We start from the raw sequence: 24226 nt of genomic DNA, 5'->3' as shown, positions 1-24226 counted from the left end.
ACCCTCAGCTCCATCAAAAATTTCAAGTCCTTTCGCCTCCCCAATTTCATTTTTCCCTCTTTTAAAAGCTTGAAGAGCAGAAGAGAACTTGATCTGGCCTGAGGAGTGTACCGTGAATGCTCGTTTTATTACCCAGCCTCCAGTGACCCACCTCCCCCACCCACAAAAGAGGAAGGGTTTCCTTATTATCTCTTCGCAGGGGCGTAGCCAGGGGGATGGCCAAGGGCCCCCCCCCCCCTTCTAGCAGGCATAAATACAGTAAATGTATGAGACATCTAAAACACAGGATAAAATGCCTTGAAAAGGCCTTTTATGGGCCCCCTCCTGTTAAAAATCCTGGCTACATCGCTGCTTCGAATATAATAATCGTGTGCTTTTAGCGTTAAGCGTTTCAAATTTCTTCATAAGATTTTGACATAAGAACTCTTTCGAATAGGCAGTCCTCGCGACTCTCAAAATGTGCTAGTCCTACACCTCCCTACGCCCACCCTGGCGGTCAAAAAGTGGGTCATTTCTTATTAAGGAATCTTCAGATACTATGCTGTTTTCATATGATACCTATGACTGCTGCCTGGCCATAACCTACTAGATACCCTGCCTGCTATTTGATAAACCTACCTACCTACTCAAGATAAACCGACTTTAGTTATGCAATTTGGCAATATTTATTTAAAGGCTTTTTAAATGTACAAAATCTTTATCCAAAGAGATAGCTTATCGGAGAAATAAGGAATTACATTCTTGTGATAAGAATCTCAGAACTTCTTATGATTTCTTTTACTTAAAAAGGATATTTTAACGTCAATAGAGTAATCCTAAAAATGGCTTTAGATACATTTAATGCTCCTCTCCATGTTTCTATTTTTATATACATTATCCCCGTACGATGATTGTCATTATCTATATCTAAACCAAGTCATGAACCTTACATAAAAACCCACTCTGGTTGGTCAAGAGTTTCATTACACTTTCTAAGATCTGATTGGTTGATTATCTGGATCACGCTTGCTGCCTGGCGCAGATGGCCTCTGAATTCCGCTGCAGTCTTTCTAGCCTTTTCCCCAAACAATTCCAATGTTACTAAAATGGCGCATGTCTGCGTTGATTCTGTAGCTAACTTGATCCCGAGGTAAGTTGAGGTTTTGAATTGTTTTTTTTGAGGTGAAGAAACGTTTTCTCTGAGTCTTTTTAACGCTGGTGTACACCTGTCTGTGATTGTATGTCGGTGAAGTTAATGGATACGTTAAAACAATTTCGTAATACTCCCTAGCTTTGTAACTTTTAAAGTCTGTATTGTAAGGTCTTTTGAGTTTCTTCCATCTTGTCATTATGTTTCAAGTTTCGGAGAATTATAGATGCGAATCGAATTCGATTTAATATCAACAGATTTTTCGTTCTGTTTATATACCCTTTATTCCAAACGCAATTTTTCCTAATGATTCTCGTTTTTATCTTCTTTCGTTGATTAGCTTTCCAATGTTGGCTTGGTTTAAACGTTTTGCTAATACGTATTAATTTTCACTCTTGACCAGTCAACATTATTTTTTGAAAATCAAAATTACATTTGCTATGTGTTAATTTTTTTTATGCATTTCTTATAACTCACGCTTCCCTTCATCGGCGGTTTTAAATTTATAAAGAATTTATGACGTCCACTAAAGTCTTCCAGTCATCAAAACAACTACACAGATAATAGTTTCCATGTGCGCTAAAAGCACGCGAAAACAACCTTTTCTTCTTTATTTCTCTTTTCCACTTTCCGCCAATCTATGATTAAAAACTTGATCTGCTTAAACGTCTAATTGTCTCAACTCAATTTGGCGTGAGTGTATTGAAATACGAATAAGACATCAATGTAAGGTGTTTGTGGCAGTCTCTGATCTTGGACCCCCATGGATTGATATGCATACTCCTTCGGTTAACTTGTTCCTAGTTGGGGTGCAACGCTATTTCTATGACTATCATTATAATATGTGCTCAATTTGGTCAAATAACCCCGGGAATCAATAGTGGTAGTTAGTTTTTAGAACACTTTTTGAATTAAGTCAAAGATGATTGACAAACAACCAGGTTATTATGATAGCGGGATTTCTAGTATAATGAATACTGCCCTAAAACTGTTATCAATTATGTACGGTTTCCGTATCCTGAATGTGTTGATAGCAATTTCAAGTAATTCTTGAGAGATTTTTTTGCATCAAAACTCTTCTTTGTCTTTGTGCTTGTCCAATTTAGCATTATAAGTGTTGCATCCGTCAGGATTTTTTTGGACGTTTGAAATGATACGCTTTGGCACAGGTATAATATTCCTGTTCGCTCAACATTCATTTTCGCAGGACTAGGGCTGAAATTGATTGTTTCCGTATGTTTTATCCTAATAAGCAAATACTCGTTTCCACAAAATTTGTATCGGAATTGTTTCAGATCCTCTTTATTTTGAAATCAAGTAGAATAAGAAGCATTCACTAAAGGTTTTTCCCATGCCATTAGTTTGATCGTAAATCAGTCTTAATAATCGTTAATCATTTATACTTTATTTTGTTCAGGCTTATTTACAAATATGAGTCTTTACTTTTAATGCAAAAGAAAGTTATTTACCTTTTTGTTAATTATGTTTTGTGAAAAGATAACCGAGTAATTAACAAAGGGGCGATGGGTGATCGGGCTGTAAAAAATGTGATCGTTTACAATTTTCATGGCAGGTTTCTTTACAGCATTTTGAAAACGCTACAGAACCACTCGTTAATGAGGATGGTTCACAAAAAGGGTGTCCTTGTTGGGAGGTTTCCGTAAAAAATTACAACTCACGTCTTTCAGGCGCGTATTTAGGGGGTGCGCGCGCATCCCCCATTGCTTTCAAAACGACAAAAAGCATGTCCGATACCACAGGAAGTTCACTTCTACGGGTTTGAATAAGGTTAGATTTATTGCGTGATGCATATGTATCACTTGTCTGCTTTTTCAAGTCTCATTGGCTCTCTCATTGGTTATTGATCTAACGGCCGTCTTTACTGCGAAGTGAGCTCTATAGTGAGCTTCCTTGGGGGGGGGGGGGGGGGGGGGCACTAGCGCGTGATTTCCTAGGTTAGCAGCAAAAAACGCGTGGATTTTGAAGGAAACGTGTCAAACGCACGTCGGGGAAATGCCAAAATATCCATATTTTATGTGTAAAACAAGTAAAATAGAACCAAAGGAATTAAAGCTGGAGTCATAAGCTAGCTGATGTGTATGTATTGCCCTGTCGTTTTGTTTGTTTACATTCTTCTTTAGCCAAATTTTTAATATTCTAAGGACGAGTGTCCTTAACACCTCAACTGATTTGATTCATCAGGCCTTAAATGAATTATAGAACGTGCACCTCTAAACAACCTCACTCCTAGCGGGCGAATTTTGCCCTTGGAGAATCAACTGGTCTCTGAAATTTGTCACGTCATCTCGCTGTCCTTTCTGTTTTACTGGGATTGCACAAAACGGTGCAATAACATATGAAGCACATATTTGATGAGATATCATTAGACTATAACTATGCCTTAATGTTAAGGAATATTTTGCCAACTTTGGATAGAAAATGAGTTAGGTGTATTTTGTTATTCCAACCTGTCTGCCGCTTCATGCGCAATTGAAAATGTCATTCCCAGCGCATGCTATTTTGAAAAGTTTTATTTCGTAGTCTTCTTTGAGCTTCTCATGATCATCCAATGTAATATTTCTCAAGAAAAATAAAAATACAGTATACAAGACAAAAGTATTGAAATTAAACCGTAAAATATTCCGGGATGGAGTAATGAAAACCCGTGGGAGAAATACCGTATACCAGGTCTGAAAGGCAAAAAAAAAAATTGTTTCCAAATTTTTATTTGAATTTTTTATTGTCAAAGCATCTAAATAATTTACTTTATTCCTCGGAATCCATCTTGCTCTTACCGCCTTCATTACTAAGGGCGCGTTTTTTTCCTATCATTCTGGAACGGGGAATGGTTGGTAGAGAATGTTCAGAATGGCATTCGAGTCCTTCGTTCCATTCCGGAATGGGAACGCGGTATAAACGAACGCGCGCTTTTTCTATTCTTATCATTCTCATTCCGGAATCACGAGTGAAAAAACGCGCCCTAAGATCATCTGCGCGCCATCACGATGCGCGGCGATTGTTAATATACTTTTACGAGGTGCATTATGGGAAGGGAGGGCCGCCTCGTTCTCGCGCCTCGTCACGCTGACCTGAACGCCCTGGGTACCCGAGGATGCATCGCTCGCCCCTATTTACTGACATCACAAGTGGATTATTTCTTATTGAAGGATCAAATCTCCTTTTTCCATATGACACCTATGACAGCGCACCCCCTCGGCAAATCCTGGGTACTCGCCAGTCTTTTATCCATTGTTTTAATCACTCTGCCACATAGACGTTTTAACAGACAGACAGGCAGACAGACAGGACGGACAGGCAGGTATACGAAAAGACCGACGGAAACATAGGGTACAATACAGCTAGCCGGACAGACTAACGGAAAGGCAGACAGACCGAAAGTCTTATAGTCAGGCTGACGGATAGATCGACAGTTTTATAGTCAGGCAGACGGATAGACCGACAGTCTTATAGTCCGGCAGACGGATAGATTGACAGTCTTATAGCTAGGCAGACAGATAGACAAACGTAACGATCTTACAGTCAGGCGGACGGATAGATAAACGGTCTTATAGTCAGGCAGACGGATAGAAAGACGGACATACAGTCTTATAGACGGACAGACAGCCATCGTGGTTTAAATTCCCTGTTCTTCTTTACTCCAAATCTTTATACTTACTTTGATTGGATCACTAATGCTTCAGTACTCCTATTGTATGCGGTGTAGTACTAACTGAAATAAGTGTGGATCCTATATCCAATTCTCAGAAAAGGTGAATCACATTTAAAATCTCCTCTTTTCCTTAGATGATCGGGATTATTTGGACATATATTAATGCAGGAATGTATTTTTATAAGGATTACATAATAATAAACTCGCGCCAAAATAAACACAGAAACGGATGCGGGCGTTGTCACGTCAGTGAGCTAAGAGAAAAATATAATGAAGATAAGCCCTTAGAAACCTGGCTGATTCGGGAGTTGCCGCCAAAATCCGGTGCGCGCGCAAATTTTCCACCCAAAAAGTCACGTGATTTCTTAGTGCCTAATTTGATTGAAAGTCTTCTTATCTTTGTCGTAGGTCTTGGTGAGTTTCTGTTGACAAGGAAGCCATATATGCCGTGAATTGCTACCTTAAGCACTTAATGTACTGGTTGGAGTTTATGAACTTGCCAATTCAGAGCGATGGTGTCTACCACGGGTGAGTAGTGTGAATGCACCTTATACATTAAAGGCTTGTTCTCACTGGGACGCAGGCGCAACACAAGTGAGAATCGGTCAAACACAAGCCGCGCAACACAAGTGAGAATCGGCCAAACACAAGCCGCGCAACACAAGTGAGGATCGGCCAAACATTAGCGCAGAAAATCAAGCAGTTGCGCATTCTCTTGCGCTTACAGTTGCGATTGTGTTTGTGAGACGGAAGACTACGGAAAAATTGCGACCATTGCACATGCGTCCTAGTGAGAACGAACCTTAACATTACACTGCTCTATTTCCAAAGGGAAAAGAGACTTTTAAGGGAAAGTAAAGATGTGCTAATTTTCAGCTACTCAAGCAGCTACTATAGTCACTTTGTCAAATCTAAGCTCTCTTAGAATCTCGCGCTTTTTTGGAAATGAAGTAAGGGATTAAGTATGCGTATAAGGGTAAGAGAAAAGAACAGAGAACTGGATAGAGGGAATTTAAAGCAGGAAAGGAAGGGGAAATTGAAGGTAAAAAAAACAAACAGACGAATTGATCAAAGTAGCGTGCGTGATAGGCGTCAGATCATAGTATTTCCGTAGTACAACTTCCTTTTAGTGTTTAGTTTTATTGGCCCCTTTATTAGTAGAGTGCCTAAGCTATCTTAATCTTTAAACTTCAACTATAGAGCAGCGGATAAAAGCGTGCGTTAAAATTCAGAGAACTTAGTTCTAAAGTGCTAAATGGTGTGTAGTTACTCCATGTAGCCGATATCGAACTGGTGGTAATATGATTTTAAGTGCTCCTTTTTTTTGCATACCTTTGATATAGGCTTAAATTGTTTCTTTGAATCGAACTAATTGTTATTCGTAAGAGTACTTTTCTCTATAAACCACTTGCACTTCACTGAAGTCCAGCATCGCCATTTCTGAGTGCTATAGTCAGGCAGCTACGCTATTAATTACTCGCCACGAAAGCTATGATTTATGTCTGAACCTTGCTCTCTTCATCGAAGATCAAGAATGACCATTTCTGAGGACTTCTGTTATTTATTACTGTCTAATAAATAATGGGCTATCATTTATGTCAGGACCTTGTACTTAATAGAAGAACAAGAATGTCCATTTTAACTATTAATTATACTGGTTCGGGAGCTATGATTGAACTTTTGGCCTTCAAACTAATTGGAATAGATTTGAAATGAGGGTGCTTTTATAAGAAACTTGTTCATGTTACAAAACAATGTTTCTTATTAAACAGTGCATGCTTAGAAGTTATCTTTCATTTCCTAGCATCTTTATCACTGACCTAGCCAACGCTCACTTATTCGCCGATCTGATTTAATTTAATGAGTGTTTATTCAAGTGTACGTGAATCAATGTATGGGAATTAATTTCTTATTATACCTCATTAAATGAGGTATGGTTGAATTCCAACGATACACGAATGTAACAATCTTCTGATTAACCCGCAAATTTCTGCAGAACGTTTTCGTATACATGTCCTCGGAGAACGAGTATTATTTATAGTATTTGTTTATGGTATTATTTATTGCGTATTTTTTTGTATTAAAATACGAAATAATGAGTCGTGCCATGTATTATCGATATTAATACTGGTATAAGATACTCAAATCCAAAGCTCGTGATCCAGGGCGCTCCGTGAAGTCGCATAAGAATAATAAAGACGATAAGGCATCTTTTTACGTGTTTAATTTATTAAAAAACCAAAAATACAGGAGATTGAATGATTTCCACAGACAAGCCAATAGTTTCTAGGGATATCGGAGTATTTTTTAAAAAGCCATTTAAGTTCAAAATAGCTTGGTCTGAAAAACTTTGAGTGTGTTCCGGAACTCACGTAAACTACCCTGGATCCACCCCTGACACGTGATATTATGATATTAATTATGTACTTTTTTGTATAAACTACGAGATCAGGAGTCATGCCATGTATTACCGATATTGCTAAAAGTTACTCGTATACACGTGATATAATGTGATATAATGTTTCGATTATCTGCATATGAAAGGAATAACTGCGCATCCTCCCTCTGCAAATACTATGGCATCGCAACGTAATGCCTGGTGCATACTAGCAACACACCAAGGGCGTTACGTCACAACCGGAAAAGTGTGGGACAACAACAGAAATGCTCAGTGTTTTTAACATTTTTAACATTGTATTATTGCTAGAACTATGTGTATTTATTTTAGTGAAATGTCGCTTGTGAGTGGAAGATTTTGTTCCCGTGACGTCATGCTTATGTTTGTTTGTCACCAGTGTGCGCTAGGTTTAACCTGCGACTGTAATGTGGTAAAAAGCCTTCAGATTTCAGATCACTTGCTTTAGCTGGCTCTGTGTCATAACTCTTAAGGCAGTATTTGCGGTAGACAGAACAACCAATATGTATTTCGTCCTCGCCTGTGTTTTAACAGGCCGCAAAAGCAAAAGCCATTTGCTATTTGCAGTGACAACCTTTTTTATATAGGTGTATGTTTTGAGGGCTGATTTGTTTACGTGTCACGAAAGTCACGAGAGATCTTCGTGTTTTTAAAGTGACCGCTAAGTACGCTGGATCTCTGACCATGCGCAGTCTGCACCACCTGAATTATCCGATCTTATGAACTTCTAATAAGTACACGCATTTTCGTGTTTTTCAACCCTACTGGGTAACATGTAAATTTTAGTGCATACCATTTGATATTTGATGGAGGGAGTGTTTTTTTAGCTGTTTTTTCCCCCTGGAGAATTTTGGTGCTCGATCTTTTAATGGGTCTTCTCGATTTTGTTTTGTTTTGTTGGTATCAGCCACACTCCCCCCCCCCCCACCCCCCCCGTCACATATCAAATAATCCGTCCCTAACTTATTTTATTTGAACTTTTTAAGGTTATAATTCGTTACACTCCAATGTGTTTGACCTGTTTTGGGGACTGTCCGGACATAATCCGGGCACTTATACCAGCCAGCAAAATCGTGCGCAGTAAAGTCACCTTTATTGCATCATTAGAAACAAATCGAGATTGACCTTGTTCTGTGAATGTTCGGAACCATGCGTCTACTCTACTTCCACCTGGCAAAGGAGAATATATGAAAAAGGATCATCTAACTCAAAGGAATCGAGTATACGAACCTATCGAACTCTATCGAAATGTCATTTGCAGTAACTCATCATTCAATTCAAATAATCATTTTTTTTCTCCAAAGTCATCATATTCGGATTGTTTTTTTTTACCTGAATTGTAAGCAGCTGAGAGGAAATGGAAGAATGGTGTAATTTCTTGATGACTGCATGTATTTGTCAAATAAATGAGAAGGCTCAAATTTTAATCAATTCATCCCGCAGCTTTTGTTATCTTGTTTTTATGGTGGCAATTACAATTAAAGCCTCTTACATTATTTGACTCCTCAGCCATATGAATAAGGATTTGCCGTACGCTTCCGAAAACAAGATTTTAAAAAAAACTTTTGCATTAAATGAATTTTACAATTACACGTAAGAAATTAAAAAAAGACTGAACGTTCAACTACATTCTTTAGTAATAATGATATTTCAGTAAAACTAATAAAATTTGGCAAATTCATTAATCCCTGTTAAATCTAAAAAGTAAGAAATCTTTACGAAAAGTGAGAATTCCTGAACTCTTTGTCCATAATTTTTTTTAGCTAGATTTCAGGCAAAATATATGCAAGCAATACTGATTCATAAGCCTTTTTTTATGTAGCCTGTTATGGTTTATTTATTTTGTACAATTAAACTAAAGGCCCTTGCTGTGACCCTGGGAGAGAAGTCTAATTGAAAGATCTCAAGCGACTAATGTATAGCTTTGCTTGTACATCAAACAAGTTATTCTTATCTATTCTAAAATATGATAGACTTCCCTAAATGTATTTTTCTATAAAGCTTAATATATCTATCTATAAAATTAACTTATTCCCAATAAAGCAAAAGAGATTTGTTAAGGAAAAAAAGGTGGAATTCTTCGAAACTTTCATTACTGGATCTGAATATTCTAATTTCCCCAAATTCAACGGAGCTTTTATTATAGATTCCTTGCCGGGGCTTTAATACCTCGGTTGTTGCGGTTACTGAAAAATGTAAAGTGCTGAATATAGAACTGCACTGTGTTGTCTACAAATGTGTATAATTTAGGTTTTGACTTTGAATGAATCATTAATTCACAAGGGTAATGATATTTCTCCCTTCGACCAATCACTCGCTCGCTTTCGTGACATCAAAACAGAGATGCGTTACGCTTGTGAACACTTTTCAAATTTACAAAAAGAACCTACTTAGCGTGTCGCAAAATAACTATCCCATTCAATCCTATCTCAAAATAAACTTCTGAATCCCCGTATTAGAGTATAAATCCATAAAAACATCGAATAGTCTCGTTTATGCATTGTTTTGCTGAGAGTTCTTGAGAAAAGCGAGTCTTTTTCACCACCTGGCATTGTTTTGATCGTGAACCAGAATATGAATAATTCATACTACAGCGATCAAAAGGACTAATGAATGTTTCCTGTGATTCACTGCGTTGCCTCTCGCGGGCGTAACAGGACTAAAAAGATGCTAGATCATCGGTAGTCCCTTACTATCTAAGGCGTCTCAGCCATCATGGCTCGTACGTATTACCTTTTCGACTATTCCTGTCGCCTTTTCGACCCTGTTCCAATCGGTCTCTGCTCATTTCGTGATATTTATGGTTTTTCCTCTTATCGTTTCAGTTCCAACGCCGGCCATAGTGTTTATGGCAGTTATCGGAAGCTGTTGTCTTTTACTACTCATTCTCTACCAGTGTCTAAAGGCAGGGCTTTTTTTCAAGACTGAACCACCGGAGAGACCTAACGAGAAAGACTATGCAGAGCTCGGGGAAGCTTACGCCACTGAAACCGACGATGATTACCTAGTTGGAGTTTCCTCCAAGGGTACGAGTCGACGGAGCAGTTTCAACACAAGTGGTTCTAAGTCGGATGGGGAACTTGCGCTGGGTGATAGCGCTTCTGTGTGTGGATATGGACCATATTCGGACTCGGAATACGGCCCGTCCGACGGGCGCAGAGCCATGTCAGCGTATGGGGATGGTATAGATATGAGAGACGAAGTACTTTCCACCGCGGGGAGAATCCAGATCTCTGCTAGCTACGCACCGACGGCAGAGAAACTCTCTGTGACTGTTGTTCGTGCTGAAGATATTCCCACGAAGCAACGTGGAGGTGCCTCGTCGGTGCAGGTCCGCATTGTTATACTACCGACCAAGAAACAACGGTTTAAAACCAAAGCTAAACCAGCCACCAACCCCAATTTCCATGAGACATTTACATTTACGCGAATCACCCAAAATGAACTTCGAAATTTGTGCCTGCGAGTTCGACTTTACGGACATGAGCGAATTGGCAAGGATAAGTTGCTAGGGGAGAGTAAAATAGAGCTAACAGCATTCGAACTGGACGGAGAAGGGACGCCACTTTGGCGAACGTTGACTCCAGGGAACGCGATTGGGGTAAGTTGACGACTGCATTGACTTGCTGACCGATCAACCTTCAATTCTGGTGTTAACCATATTACAAGGTTTCTAAATTACACTAGTGGAGTTACCAATACAGATAAAAGGTGTCAAAACCGAGTTGCGCGCAAAAACCGCGCGTTCCCATAGTTTTGGATACTTCGAATATTTCAAACAAATGTCCCCGAGGAAGAAATGCTTCAAAACCAGTGAGGCGTTTGATTTACGTTTGTCGTTTCTAGCACGCGGTAATAAAAAAGGAAAATCGCCCCATTTTCTCTCTTTGAATGTATTTTTGGCTCGCCACCTTATTTGTATAGTGTTTAAGTCGCCAAATTACTTGAAAATTAAGATATTCAGTCAGGGGAAAAATTGAAAAATCGTCTTTGTGTTATTATGCAAATAGGTCTTAGTCGAAGCCGTCAGTTCAATATCGTCAAAGAAAGCGACCCGCGAATTCATTATTTCCGCCATTTTCCAGAGATCTCCAAACATACTTTACACAATTTTAAATGCTCGCTCTGAATTCCCGCCAATTTGTGTTTCGATGCGTTTGAAAATCTCATAATAGTTTTGTTGCTTTTTGATTTTTTTACCCCAAGCTTGCGATAACATCTTATTTAACATCGGAAACAAACGAAGTCAACTTGACTCAACTCTTCCTGAAAGGTCTCGAAAAAAGTGAGATTGCTCAAAAGAACACTCAGTTGAAATGAAAGTTTAACTTTAAGAAAAAAAATTAAATAAATAAAAAATATAATAAATTCGTCCCAGGTGCAATCTACGGTAATCATTTTCGTTGCATTATGAATAAATACTTTTAAAAGTCAAGGGGTGCGAATAGAAAGTTGGATTTTTTTGTACGTGTTCAATGCTTCGCTTTGTAGGCAAAATTAAAAAAATTTTGTTTTTCCTTGCTTGGCTAAAAGGTGCTTTGATAGGTCATGTGAGACGTGTTTCCGCGTAGGCGTTCCTCATTTATCTTGCTCCCTCCTGAAAGGACATGAGCGGGTGCTCCAAGTCCTCGCTCGCATCTCTTCTGTTCTGCATCACTTGTTTTATCTGTTTGAATATATTATAGACTTATATATATTATTGGCTGTGCATGTCGCGTTTGTCATATTTAGAACGGCGCAAAAGAGGGGATAAAAAACTTCTTTCGAATTGAAAATTTTGCAAGAGGCGTGAGGAAATTTATCCAAACCCTCGATTTAATAGAAAAACTATTGTGTTACTAAGAATAGCGTCTTTTACAGAAAAACATATTTGTTTTATTTACAGTTTCAATGACAGCCTACCTTCACTAGATATTTACAAACCTTGTTTAAATTAGATCAGAAATTGCTTGTCTTTCGAACAAATAGGATAAGGACGTCTGGACGTTTTATTTTTGGAATATTCGCGTCAGCGAGCATAAACTAAGTTATTCTTACAAACTCTGTTCCTACTAAAACATGCTCAATGTTTCGTGTTTACTACAATCTTATGTTTCCAAAAGACAACCCAATTACACCCAATCCATGCTTTGCTCAGTTACAAAGCTGCATTTATTGGTGCTTAATGAATGGAATGAATGAAAACCCATTTATCCCCTATAAAAATGAATCCAATCTTGCTGTGCCGATAAATTATTTAACGGTATCTACTACACAACGCATTTGTTGATTGTAATGTAAAAAAGAAAGAAATTCGACCTTAGCTATGTTGAGGTTGAGATATTCCGTGGAGCAATGTGTGCGATCGTGCATTGACAGACTTACGGTTAGAAACCATTGTGTTTTACATTTTATCTAGAAGAATTTCACATTTCTTTTGCATGATTCATAAGTTGATAATCTAGGATTGCCCTGGCTGAATTTTCCACTTGAGTATTATTTCCCATTTAGTTAGCTTTGGTCATATCTATTTATATCGTATTTTGGTCATATCTAATTTCATTTTTCATTCATTCTTTATATATTGGATTTGTGCTTTATATGTTATCTCGAACAGAATTATTCCTTGTGGATATTTATAACGACTGTACTGTTGAAGTTTTTCCATTCATTCTGAATAATTTATGTTACTTCTATTTTATGGCAAAACTGTGGTTGCTTAAAACGCGAAAGCAAATTACTAAAGACATTTTTCGTGCGACCTCAGATTAACCGCCTAGCCCAAATGCTCGAATTCAACTTTATCTTTTCCTATTATGTGCAAGCGATTTTCTCCATATGGTAGATACAAGAAGGCTGTCTTGTTTAATTACACCTCACAAACGATTTTGCAGTTTGGGGAATCTAAAAAGGCGCCGTTTCTTTTATCTTCTTTTAACACCCCTTTCTTCCCAACAAACTTGATTATAATGCACAGTTTAACTCTAAAAATACAACATTTACGGAGAGCCGTCTCTCCTGTTTCCCGTGTTCATTTAAAATCCTAATCTTTCTTTTTCCCCTTATTAAAGACTATTTATAGAAGCCGGAGGTTTATTTTTATATTGTGTCTTTGAAAAGAGGTTTATATATATCTTGATGGCTGCCTGTATTTTGAGTTATAGGTTCGCAAAAGACACTTGTTCCACCCCTCTGGAATTTCCAACCCACTGGAAAAAAAACAGTAACTGTTTTTTAAGCAAAAGGGGCATTTTACCCCCCCCCCCCCCCTTCCCGGAATTTCCAATCCCCTCCATGAAGGGAGGGGGGGATAGGTAAATTTCTGGAACTACACATTATCTGATAAAGTGAAAACATGCATTTGTAATTTCCTTAACGCAGCAATTTCGTCTCTAGTTGACAATATTAATCTCCACTGACAGTGAAAAAATTAAAATACTACTTAATTCTTTTTTTGCTTTAGATGAATTTGTTAATTGATTACTTAATCGACCTCTTTGTACGATTAATCAGATACCGTAAAAAAGGGGGAAATTGATATTTTGCCGAAAGGCCATATCAACGATGTACCGAAAAAAGACCCTTAATGCTTCTTACGATTCTACTTTGCAGAGTTCCGACTCTATGTACGATTTATCGGATACCGGAAGTGTACACAGTTTTGGCTCGTACGGATCTTCATCATCGCTGGCGATGGTACAAAGCGGTGCCCCGGAACTTCTGGTATCTCTGTGTTACCAATCCCTGACGGGGAGGTTAACGGTCGAGGTTCTTAAAGCGAGCAATCTACGCAATGTCGCTATGCAAAGAGCGCCAGGTAAGAGGTCTGGGACGAGGCCATTGGCTTTTCACCTGTTTCACCCCACCGCCCCTCCCTCGCCTGGACCTGTCTGCGTCTTTTTCTTATTTGCCTTAAATTGGAGTCCTGTCACGCGAGTTGCGTGACCAGGCTTGTAACAAGGGGGGGGGGGGGGGTTGGTGTCGTGTAAGAAGTCACGTCATAGGGGTGGGCAGAAGGGCGAGTTAAAAAACACAATGCATACCTCACTCTAAACTAATCGACCTGTAGTCTGTTAGTATGACCTTGAACTACTGTAACACGCTTTTGCGCATGCGCTCATGGGGAAACCTGCGTTTGACTGTATTGTATTACCAGGGGTCACGTGGTAGTGTCACCCCAGTCTGCTATCTTTCTGGGTAAGATATACGAGAACGCCATCTTCATTTGAACAATCGTAGAATGTGATCAGGGCTGTCGTGAAATGTGAAAACAACTGGCGTATCTTGCCTAGGGGTAGTAGCAGCTTGGATGACTCGAGTTCTATCCTAACTTGACTTACCTTCAATTAACATGACTCGACAAAAGAGTAACCGGAATAACGCTAAATCTAAAGAGCCTTTCGATAAAGCTAAGACCTAACACATTGTAATCTCATAATCTATACCTAAAAATGTACTTGAGTTTGAACTGTTATTCTTTGTGCTGGAAAAAGGGGTATTTTAATCCTTTCTATTTTAACCATGCCCAATAACAGAACCGTGTATATGACATATAAGAAACTACAAAGTAACAAGCTCTTTGCGGACAAAAACTAGCTAGTGGTAAATTAGGAAAAATGGAAGACAAGGCCAATCCGGCGCCTTTCCCTTATTTGAACTACAACGGAGATGTACCTGAGCCGACAGGTGAGCTTACTGTTATACAGAGGTTTTCTTGATGTCTCCCTTTATGTCTTGCTTCATTCGCTATGTGCAAAACGAATTAAAAACTGGGATCTAGAGGCTAGTAAAAGAGATTGTGATATCGTCTGGCAGGGGAGGGGAGGGACATCCCGACTTTTCTCTACCCAGCGATCCCACGATCCTTTTCACTAGGATCATAAACCCGTTCACTCGCTCACTCGTTCAACATATTGCGAGTTTCACTCATTTTCAATTCAACTTAACATAACTAATAACTGATTAACCCTTAAAAGTTTCTACCATGTTTTTCTAAATTTTACACGGGATCACCACGCTTACCAGAACGCTTTTGTTTTTCCCCTCTCCCCTTCTTTGCTCAAAACTTTCTGCTTATTTTTCCCGTTCTCTAAACCATGCATTTTCTAAAACATCTTCACAAGTACTCCTTACCAGAAGAGCGCCATTTTCTAGGAAAGTATGGAACGCTCTTTACAATTTTGATTTTAAAACATGCTTTTCGGATAGCAATACCTTTAAAAAAAAGTAATAACCTTTCATTCACTTACTCCCTTGGTGCAAAGAGAGAGTCATTGCTCGATTCGGCTATTTTATTTTTTAACAAAGCATGCCCCTTCAATATTAAGTAAATTTCTAACGAGTAAAATTGCCGTTTCTCGAATTAGAAGAGTAAAACTATGATTTGATCAATTAAAGTTTTCTCGGTACCGGATCCACAGAACGACAGCGTTTTCTTCATCTAGATATCAGGACCTATCCTGGTGGGAAATTATCACAAGTGAAAAGGGAGATTCTTTGGTATGCCGAGGTAAAGCTGGTTTAATAAAAGATTACGGGCGATTAAGCGCGGGGGCGAGCTGACGGCACAATTAGACTCATCCGGCCACAAATAGCCAAAAAGAGACGGTATCTGGTGAGCACAAGATTTTTTTAATAAGAATAGGGGCGCTGTCTACTGGTTTAAGTATGTCTCTTTCAGCTCTTTACAAACAACAAAAAATGAGCAAGCGTGCATATATGACACGAACTTCGGTTGTATTGTTTGATAAAAAAAATATTTGTTTGTTTGTTTTTTACCTTATTTGCATGGGAAACATTTATTTCTTAAAAGGCTCCTACACTGTCGGACAGCATGTTTTTCCTGGCTTTACTGCTAACGCTGACTGAACAGTTTTTTTTCTACATTTTTCTATAGCTATTGATGTGATCGTTATACTGTTGTCGAGTGAGACTTTATTTATCAACAGGCAGTTTTTCCTTTCGTTATTTGCCTACTCAATCTTCCCACTCACTCCCCGCTTTCCATCATCGTCGCCAGTTATGATAAAGGGTGCAGGATCGGATAAAGATTTTGGGAAAACGAGAGGACAGTATCGTGTGATTTTTTTTAGAGAAACATGGAGGAGGGTATAGAATTAAAGTGTAGGAAGTGTATGGTTAATGTTTTCCCCTATTTTTATTTTTCAATAAAAACAAACGATGTCGGGGGATTTTAAAATCAAGGTCGACGAACGGAACTTATTTAAAAGATTGACTGGATTCCCTCCTAAAAAGACAAACAGAAAATAAATACTGATTTTTTAAAAGATCGGATTAATCCAAAAATTTCCTTTTCTTTCGCACGAGGATATAGGTGCTCAGTTTCCGGGGTTTTTTATCGTATCTCTTTTTTACTTCAATAACCGTCGCCTCTTCGAGTGCCCCATTAATTTACTTTGCTGTCCTCCGTAGCTGGCGTTTTACATTGAATAATGGCCTGTTTATTTCCCACACGCTTCCCGTGTGGAAAAATAATTGATTACTTCTCTTCTGTGATCGATTCTCATCCTAATTTTCCCACGCACTCAACGTCTTGTGTTTCACGCTCAATCCTTCCTTACCAATCTACTCGCCTACGTACACTCTCTCTTCGTAACACCGTCTGTTAAAAACCGAAATGCAATATCAGTGTGTTTTTATAGCCAAACTTGGGTTCACCATGAGGCGACTGATAGATAACATCGGCTACAGGTATTATTTTAGAAAACAAAAGATGATATAAAATGAACCTATTTTATAAGCTCCCTTTGAATAATCGGTTCCTTAGAACGAGACGGTTTTATAAGAGCAGAGTGTGTAATACTAATGACTTCCTACGCATGCCTGCACCTTGCACCCATTACCACAATCGCCGCAGCCACACCTACACCTTGTAAGCCGTCGATAAATGACACTTTAAAATTAAGCTAACCTATGTTGACCAAAATACTGGTAAACCATAAGCGGCAGAAATGTAAAATGAAAAATAAAAAACGAACGCGAATGAAGAAAGACAAACTCTCTATTGCACGGCACAGTTGTTATTTCCGATATGCAAGAAGGCAGATCCAAGAGTTTAAAGTTCTTAGAATTCAAGCTAAAATTCCTATAATCAATTTTCTAGAATCATTTTGTTCTTGGAATTGAAACTTTTAACCCTCTAAACCAAAAAATCTGAAACACTTCCTAGAATTATTTTCCAAGAAGCCCATTCTACAACCCAGTTTCAAGAATGAAAGTTTTTACATTGACACCTTTGATTATTTTTCCTTTGCCTCATTTTTAAAACCGTTTACTTATAAAACAGGTTTTTGACAGAGGCAGTAATAAAAAAGCTACAAACGTCAAACGTTTGTATTATTCAAACGTCAATTTTTCTTTGAAATTTCTGCCGCTTATGGTCAATATACATTAACTGCACTTGTTGGTAATGCGTGCTCTCGTCATTCCACTACTAGATTCGTACGTCAAGGTTACTCTTGTGTCCTCGTCGGGAAAACAAGTCGCGAAAAGCAAAACAACAATCAGAAAAAGCATGGCCGATCCTGAGTATAACGAGAGCTTTGTCTATGAAATATCAGAGAAAGATCTCCCCGAAATGACGTTGATGTTCTCTGTAATCGCCATCTCAAAAACGAGAAAGAAAAAGGATATGATAGGCTGGTTCGCTCTCGGTAAAAATTACAGCGGCCAGGAGGAAATCCGTCAATGGAATGACATGATACAACAGAAGGAACAGAAAATCAGCCAGTGGCATACGTTAGCCGATGCATGAAACACACTGTCTATATAGAAACTTGTCACGGCCACTAGGAATACTTTTAACGTGTCTCTCTTTCACGGGTCATAAAATACTTGCTATGGACCCTATAGGAATACCCTATATGTATCCAAAGGATTTGGGCATGTGACCGCTTTTGCGTGCTAGGATAAGCATGCTTCTTCACATTTCGCTTAGCCTGATGATTCCCTTGATCCAATTGCTGTCAAATCTTTGTTTATATATTCTCCTAATTCTTAAGGGGACTGCATTGGTGGAGAACATCAATATTTTGGGTTGGTTCTCACTATGACGCATGTGCAGCAGACCTAATTTTCCCAGGAACTCAAGAGAGCAAGCTAAAGAGAACTTCTTGCGCTTGTGTTTGCTTTTATGATTGCGCCATAGTGAGAACCAACGATTGAGGATTTTGAATCGAAGGTTGAATCGAATCATGTGCAATAAATGGTTTTAAACGCGCTAAAATATCAAGTAATAGAAAATACTATCGTACTTTGGAAAGCGCACGAATTATTGCTGTCGGTAAAACGGAATTTTACCTAGTGGGGAGCATTTAAAAAAAGTATGTAATAGGATATCTACCGTTAGACTTACATTGAAAAGTTCATAGGATTTGAATCCTCTCAATTCCAGGCAGTTGATAAAGCAATGTTAAATGTTTTTAAAATATATATATATATAATTAATATTGGAGGTTGTGTTAGAGCATTCATATAAAAAAGGAATTTTAAATATTATGTTATTTAAATGTTCTTATCATTATAGATCTTTTCAAGCGATAATTTTGTTTAATCAGCTGCCGTACGTTAAGAATTCAAATATTAGTACGATTCCATAACTTTCTCATAGGATAGTAGTACACCACGTTCTCTTAGTGCTTGATAAACATTCTGTGCAAAGTTCCATTTTCAAAAACTGCTCCGCTCCGGAATCCCGAATCCAAATCTGCACTCAGGGGTTCCTTATTTTATCGACAGCCAGAATAGACTCTCATTGCACTCTTCAGCCATCCTTATATGGTATAAAAATCACATGACCCATCTTGTAATTACTTGGAGTTTCTCTGAGCTATACCTCTAAACTAAACGGTGATACTCTAACTACTGTTTAGTTAAATTTACAATAATGCATTAGATGTCAAAAATTGCACCGGAGCTTTGTTGTGATTATAAGATAACTATAACCCACTTATTTTTAGATCAAAGAAATAGACAAGTGTTAAATGAATTATCTTTGATTTGAATATGTCCAACATATTTAAAGCTGCTAACCCATTTCTAAAAATGGTAAAGAATAAATAAATGAATGAAATGTCAATAAACTGGAGACATTAAACAACTTGTTTTGCGTTATTATTTTGGATGAGATAGATATCACCTTTTCCCAGCGATATATCTTCCATGCACATTTTGGGCTATTTTTATCGCCAAACAATTTCTCCCTTAACCAATCAAACACCGCGTATTAAAAAACCAATACAATCGCTTGAGAAAAGATCATATCTATGACGTCAGTAACGAGACACAGCGACCACAATGCTTTTACTGAATAAATTATGCATCTTTTTAAATTCTTTCCGTTTCACAATGAAAATAACCTAGAATACTAGAATCTTATCAAGGGAACCACAAATTGATTTTCCATTCAATTTACATTGCAATAAATATGACCATTACAGACTTATCCTCGCAAAAAATTATGTCAATATAGACTTTTCGCTATCTATTTGCCACCATCATTTCATTTAGCTAACAATAGCAAGGATACGGATGTTATCCTGAACCAAAACATACATAAGTCTGTATTGGTTCAGGCTATAAACTGAGTAAAGTATTGTTATACTTTGGGAACCTCTCAACATCGCCCGTTTTAGCACCTCATACTGTTAGTAATTCATCTTTCGCATTATAACCAAGACAGGTGCGAATGTGAATAAAATATAATAGGCCCTTCTATCACTAGGATCTAAGTTCGGTTGCCAGTCGTTTCTAGGTATTGCGTTTTTATTTTTCATAGAGAGGAAATATTGTGTTACGAAACCGTAGTAAGGAGAAGGAAGAGGGAAAGGGAAAGGAAGAGAAAATGTTTGCATGTTTTTAAAATTTGGCATATTTCTTACTTCCGTTTGTTCACATTGAGACAATGGCGATGTTGATGGAAATTTGGAAAACATTTCATTTGGAGTAAAACGAAAGTGACATTTCTTTTATACATTGGACATATTTACAAAATCCAGCGTATCTTTTTTTTTCTTTCTTTTCCTCTCATTCTTCCCTTCCCCTCCCCCCAAAAAAACAATATTTTTCGTGGTGGGGGAAATCTGCCGAGCCGTGTGCCAGCATGAAAACGAGGCTGCAAATCACTGATCTTATTGACTAATCACATTGCCGTATAGATTTTTCGTCACCATGGAAACCTTTGGAAGTGATAATGAGATGGCGATGTTTACACCGAAATTCTCAGCCGTGTTTACTTTACCGTGAATCACAAATCTTGTCAATGTCGAGATGATTGCATTTCATTTCCTCGACATTGTTTCTATGGTGCTGGCTTAAATAATCTACAGATTTGAACACAACTCTTAAAGATTATTTTTGTAATCTTATCAAAAGAATTCATGACGCCTTTCCTCGAGTACAATTTTACTGCTAATGGAACCAAGCTTGCTATCATTTACCAAAATGAATCAAAAAGAGCGATCCCCTGCTAAATAAACAATAGAATGTGCCATCGCTTTTTTACTCAATTAAAAAAGTAATAATAATTAAATGGTCAAACTGGCTTAGGTTAGGTAGTAGAGTCGACACAAGTGGTTCCGAAAGGTTTGGCTATGAACACAAAAAAAATTGTCTGCTCTCGCTTTAGGCACTTTACTATTAAAGTTAGGAATTTTTTATATGTTTGGTGATGTGATAGGACCCGGTAAAACCAGCAAGGGATTAAATAGGATACCCAAAAAACTTCACAATTGGATGAGGCTTGATATTGAAGATTTGGATGAGAATGGAGTTTAGATATGATCTGATGGCTTAGAGGGCGATGCTAACTTAGCACACTAGACACGTACGGAGTGCTTTACGTCATCAGGAAATGAATTTGATAAATACTAAGAATGTAATTGGAAGAGAAGTGACAAATAGAAAAATAATCCCATTGCCAAAACTAATTTCCATTCTTTATGTATTTACCAAAATATTTTTGTGTTATAAGGTAGTCTGGGATTAGAGTTAGATTGCTTAATCTAGAAAGATATTATCATGTTGGCCTGTATTGACAGTTATAACTTCATAATGTATAGGCTATGAAAAGTGGCAATTGGAGACTTCCATTTCAGATCTCTTATAACAGGAATAGCTCTCCTGCCCGGACACAATGAATTTTAGTCAAATTCTAATATTGAATTATGAGCCTTTGGTACATGTGGGAGACTTAAATTCTAAGGAAATGACCACAAACTGTCAATAAACATAGTTTTCAATAAAATATTGCATATTGTTTGATCAAGGCAGCTTAAAGTTCAACTGTTTGTAGACAATTAAAAGCCTACAATAAACACTGGTTCCAGGCATGCGCAGTACCATAACGCTGCCCCTTTAATCTCTTTTCCATTTTCTTGACCACAGGCCTCCCAACTCCTGCAAAGTAATGAGCTAGCAAGGTCTAAATACAAGTGTACCCTCCCCTCTCCTGTCAGTAAGAAATTCAGGGTATACCAAGGGTGCCACCTCTTCCTCGTTTGTCTCATTTCCGCGACGCTTTAAAAGCCCGGATATGTGACGTCACTTCCTGTTCTTGATGTATCTATGTTTTTTATTCTAGATACATATGTGAAGGTGTCGATGTTCAACTCAATCGGTCAGCAGTTATCCAAGAGCAAGACTTCCATTCGTCGCAGCATGTACGACCCAGAATTCAACGAGACCTTCGTCTTCCAGATCATCGAGTTCGAGCTCCCGAGCGTCAGCCTCATGTTCTCAGTGGTGAACATCAAGAAGATGAGGAGAAAGGAGATCATGGGGTGGTTTTCCATGGGGCGCGACAACACGGGCGAGGACGAGGAATCACACTGGAAGGAAATGATCGAGGGAAAAGGCAAAGCCGTCAAACGGTGGCATGTCCTGAGCGCTGTGGAGTATTGATGGCATCTCAAGGCAAGAGGGGGCAGTATATGGTAGATGATGGCCTGGGGTACGGTATATATGTATATGATCGAGGTTAAGGACAAACACATCAACGCTAAGATTATTGATGACTTTCGAGGCATTAGATGGCAAGTGATGGGTGATGATACCTTGTGATGATGGCAATAGATGGCAAGTGATGGGTGATGATACCTTAATATACATGATACATATTGGTTGTTAACCCGTTAGGGTTTGTTTTCACAGCCCTTACCCTATTCCCACAAAGACTGGGGATGTGCCGTTTGAAGCGCGAGATTGTATCGATTACTCGGGATTCTATTGATTTTTACGGGATTGAATCGTTCACTTGGGATTGTATCAAATCACTCGGGATTGTCTCGATCACTCGGGATTGTATCGATTACTCGGGACTGTATCATCCGCTCTTTGCGGTGGACTCGGCAGCATCTTGTACATTTGTTTCTAAATCTAGTCAAGTCGCCGTTTCCCGTTCGCCATGCACCCTCTTGCTTGGTCAATAGAATCAAAGACTAACGAAATAATTGACAATTGTAGTATTTAGTAGTTGTAGTTGTAGTACAGTTAAACCGTTTGCCAGAGGAATGTATAGTCATAAGTACTTTGATGTCACATTTTATATACAACTACATCCAAAACATGCATTACTCTCGACCTACTTTCTACGTCAAAGCAATTATGGTTATGATCCCCTGTTATTATATTGAAATTATTATGCAATAAAAAATAAAAGGCGCCACATCGACCTATCCACAATGCCTTGTGTTCGTCATGGAAAAATAATTCCTTTTAAAAAATTCTCTTGTTTTTACAGTAAGAAATGTTATATGTACAAGGAAGTTTTTTTTTTAAATTTTATCAATTATTGTCGGTTTTGTTGGAATGCCGCCGCTGCATTGCTAAATGGATAGAGCGAAGTGGTGTCACCATAAAAGAAACAAAATGAATTGAACCTTGCTATGGAAATGGCAACCGTCCAGGGGTAAAAAGCTAAAAGCTCCAATGAAATACCAAAATCGCAAAAAAAGGATGTGTCACTCCTAGACTAAAGATGTTTAAAATACAAAGTGGTTAATGACATTTTTTTACGTTTCTTTCAGATAACACTAGCATGTTCAGAATATAACTGATTGAAAAAATATATAGTGTGCTTGTTGCATTGCCATTTGCTAAAAAATAATAATCTAGGTATGTCAATACAGGTGGAAATCCATTAATATTTGCCTGATGAGTTTTACAGAGCGACGCACGCTACCGTGGCCACCTTGACAGCTTTCGGGGCGACGCACGCTACCGTGGCCACCTTGACAGCTTTCGGGGCGACGCGCGCTACCGTGGCCACCTTGACAGTTTTAAAGTGCGATGCGCGCTACCGAGACCATGCTTGACTGTTTTATGAATTAAGCCAATAAGGATGCGAGAAATATCTGATTGACATGAACGTCACTAGCCAATCAGCTTGGCAAAAAAGCTTCCGTGCGTATTAGAACTCCTAGTTATGAAGTTCGTCTCATAATCAAAGCTGTGACGTCTTGGTGCCCACGGTAGCGCGCAGAGTACTCTAACTGTCTATAGGCCGATTTAGACAGGATGATTTAGTCGTATGTGACCTGCCTACGACATGTCTTATCCATTAAAATCCTGTGACATTTGAGCGTAGACATATCTCACAAGACATATCTTTTTTTATTCTTGAGGGCAAGGTAGCTATTTCACCTCTCCCCAATGCCTAGCAGTCAATAATTTGTCACGTGATTTGTTGCGCTTGCAGCATCTGAAGTTGTAAGTGTTCATAAATATTTTCTGTCGTCGCCCTGGAAAATATGTCGTTTCAAGTTAAGTTCCAACCAAGTAAAACGGTTAAAAATATAACGACGTTCTTTTGATAAACAATTTTGTATTGTTAACCATTGTTAATCTCGTTGAACGAGAACCATTTGTTATCGAGAGGGTAAAGAAATGTTATTATTAGATAATTATTGAATAATCATTATTGACATGTACATAAGGATACATGGAAAAGCTATGGCAACCAGGCCTTGTATTGGTCATGTCTCTAAAGCTATTAAACAAATTACTACAACTGGAC

At 38.3% G+C, this 24226-nt stretch overlaps 1 protein-coding gene across 4 annotated transcripts; it reads left to right on the top strand.

Annotated features, from left to right (window-relative positions):
• The first annotated feature begins 103 nt into the window (after positions 1 to 103).
• On the top strand, positions 104 to 24225 carry LOC5513027 (synaptotagmin-16). 4 transcript variants are annotated; one of them, XM_032382467.2, is made up of 5 exons: positions 104 to 1129; positions 5208 to 5327; positions 10041 to 10816; positions 13807 to 14011; positions 21794 to 24225. In XM_032382467.2, the coding sequence occupies exons 2-5, from the start codon at positions 5312 to 5314 to the stop codon at positions 22111 to 22113; spliced, it is 1317 nt and encodes a 438-aa protein (XP_032238358.2). In that variant the 5' UTR covers positions 104 to 1129; positions 5208 to 5311; the 3' UTR covers positions 22114 to 24225. The 4 variants fall into 4 exon arrangements, with proteins under 4 accessions (XP_032238358.2, XP_032238359.2, XP_032238360.2 ...); XM_032382468.2 differs by lacking the exon at positions 21794 to 24225 and adding an exon at positions 17652 to 19309 and having other exon boundaries at positions 918 to 1129; XM_032382469.2 differs by lacking the exons at positions 104 to 1129; positions 5208 to 5327 and adding an exon at positions 9785 to 9937.
• The last annotated feature ends 1 nt before the right edge of the window (position 24226 follows it).

Source organism: Nematostella vectensis, chromosome 7 (assembly GCF_932526225.1).
Source record: "Nematostella vectensis chromosome 7, jaNemVect1.1, whole genome shotgun sequence".
Taxonomy (NCBI): Eukaryota; Metazoa; Cnidaria; class Anthozoa; order Actiniaria; family Edwardsiidae; genus Nematostella; species Nematostella vectensis.
Note: the sequence above shows the minus strand (reverse complement) of the source record. Positions and strands in the feature narration are given on the sequence as shown.

Excerpts from the sequence above, each read along its gene's own strand:
- LOC5513027 (XM_001633237.3), top strand. The coding sequence starts at position 10,016 with ATGGTTTTTCCTCTTATCGTTTCAGTTCCAACGCCGGCCATAGTGTTT. Across the intron at positions 10,817-13,806 it reads CTCCAGGGAACGCGATTGGG|AGTTCCGACTCTATGTACGA; the intron begins GTAAGTTGACGA and ends TCTACTTTGCAG. Across the intron at positions 14,012-21,793 it reads CGCTATGCAAAGAGCGCCAG|ATACATATGTGAAGGTGTCG; the intron begins GTAAGAGGTCTG and ends TTTTTATTCTAG.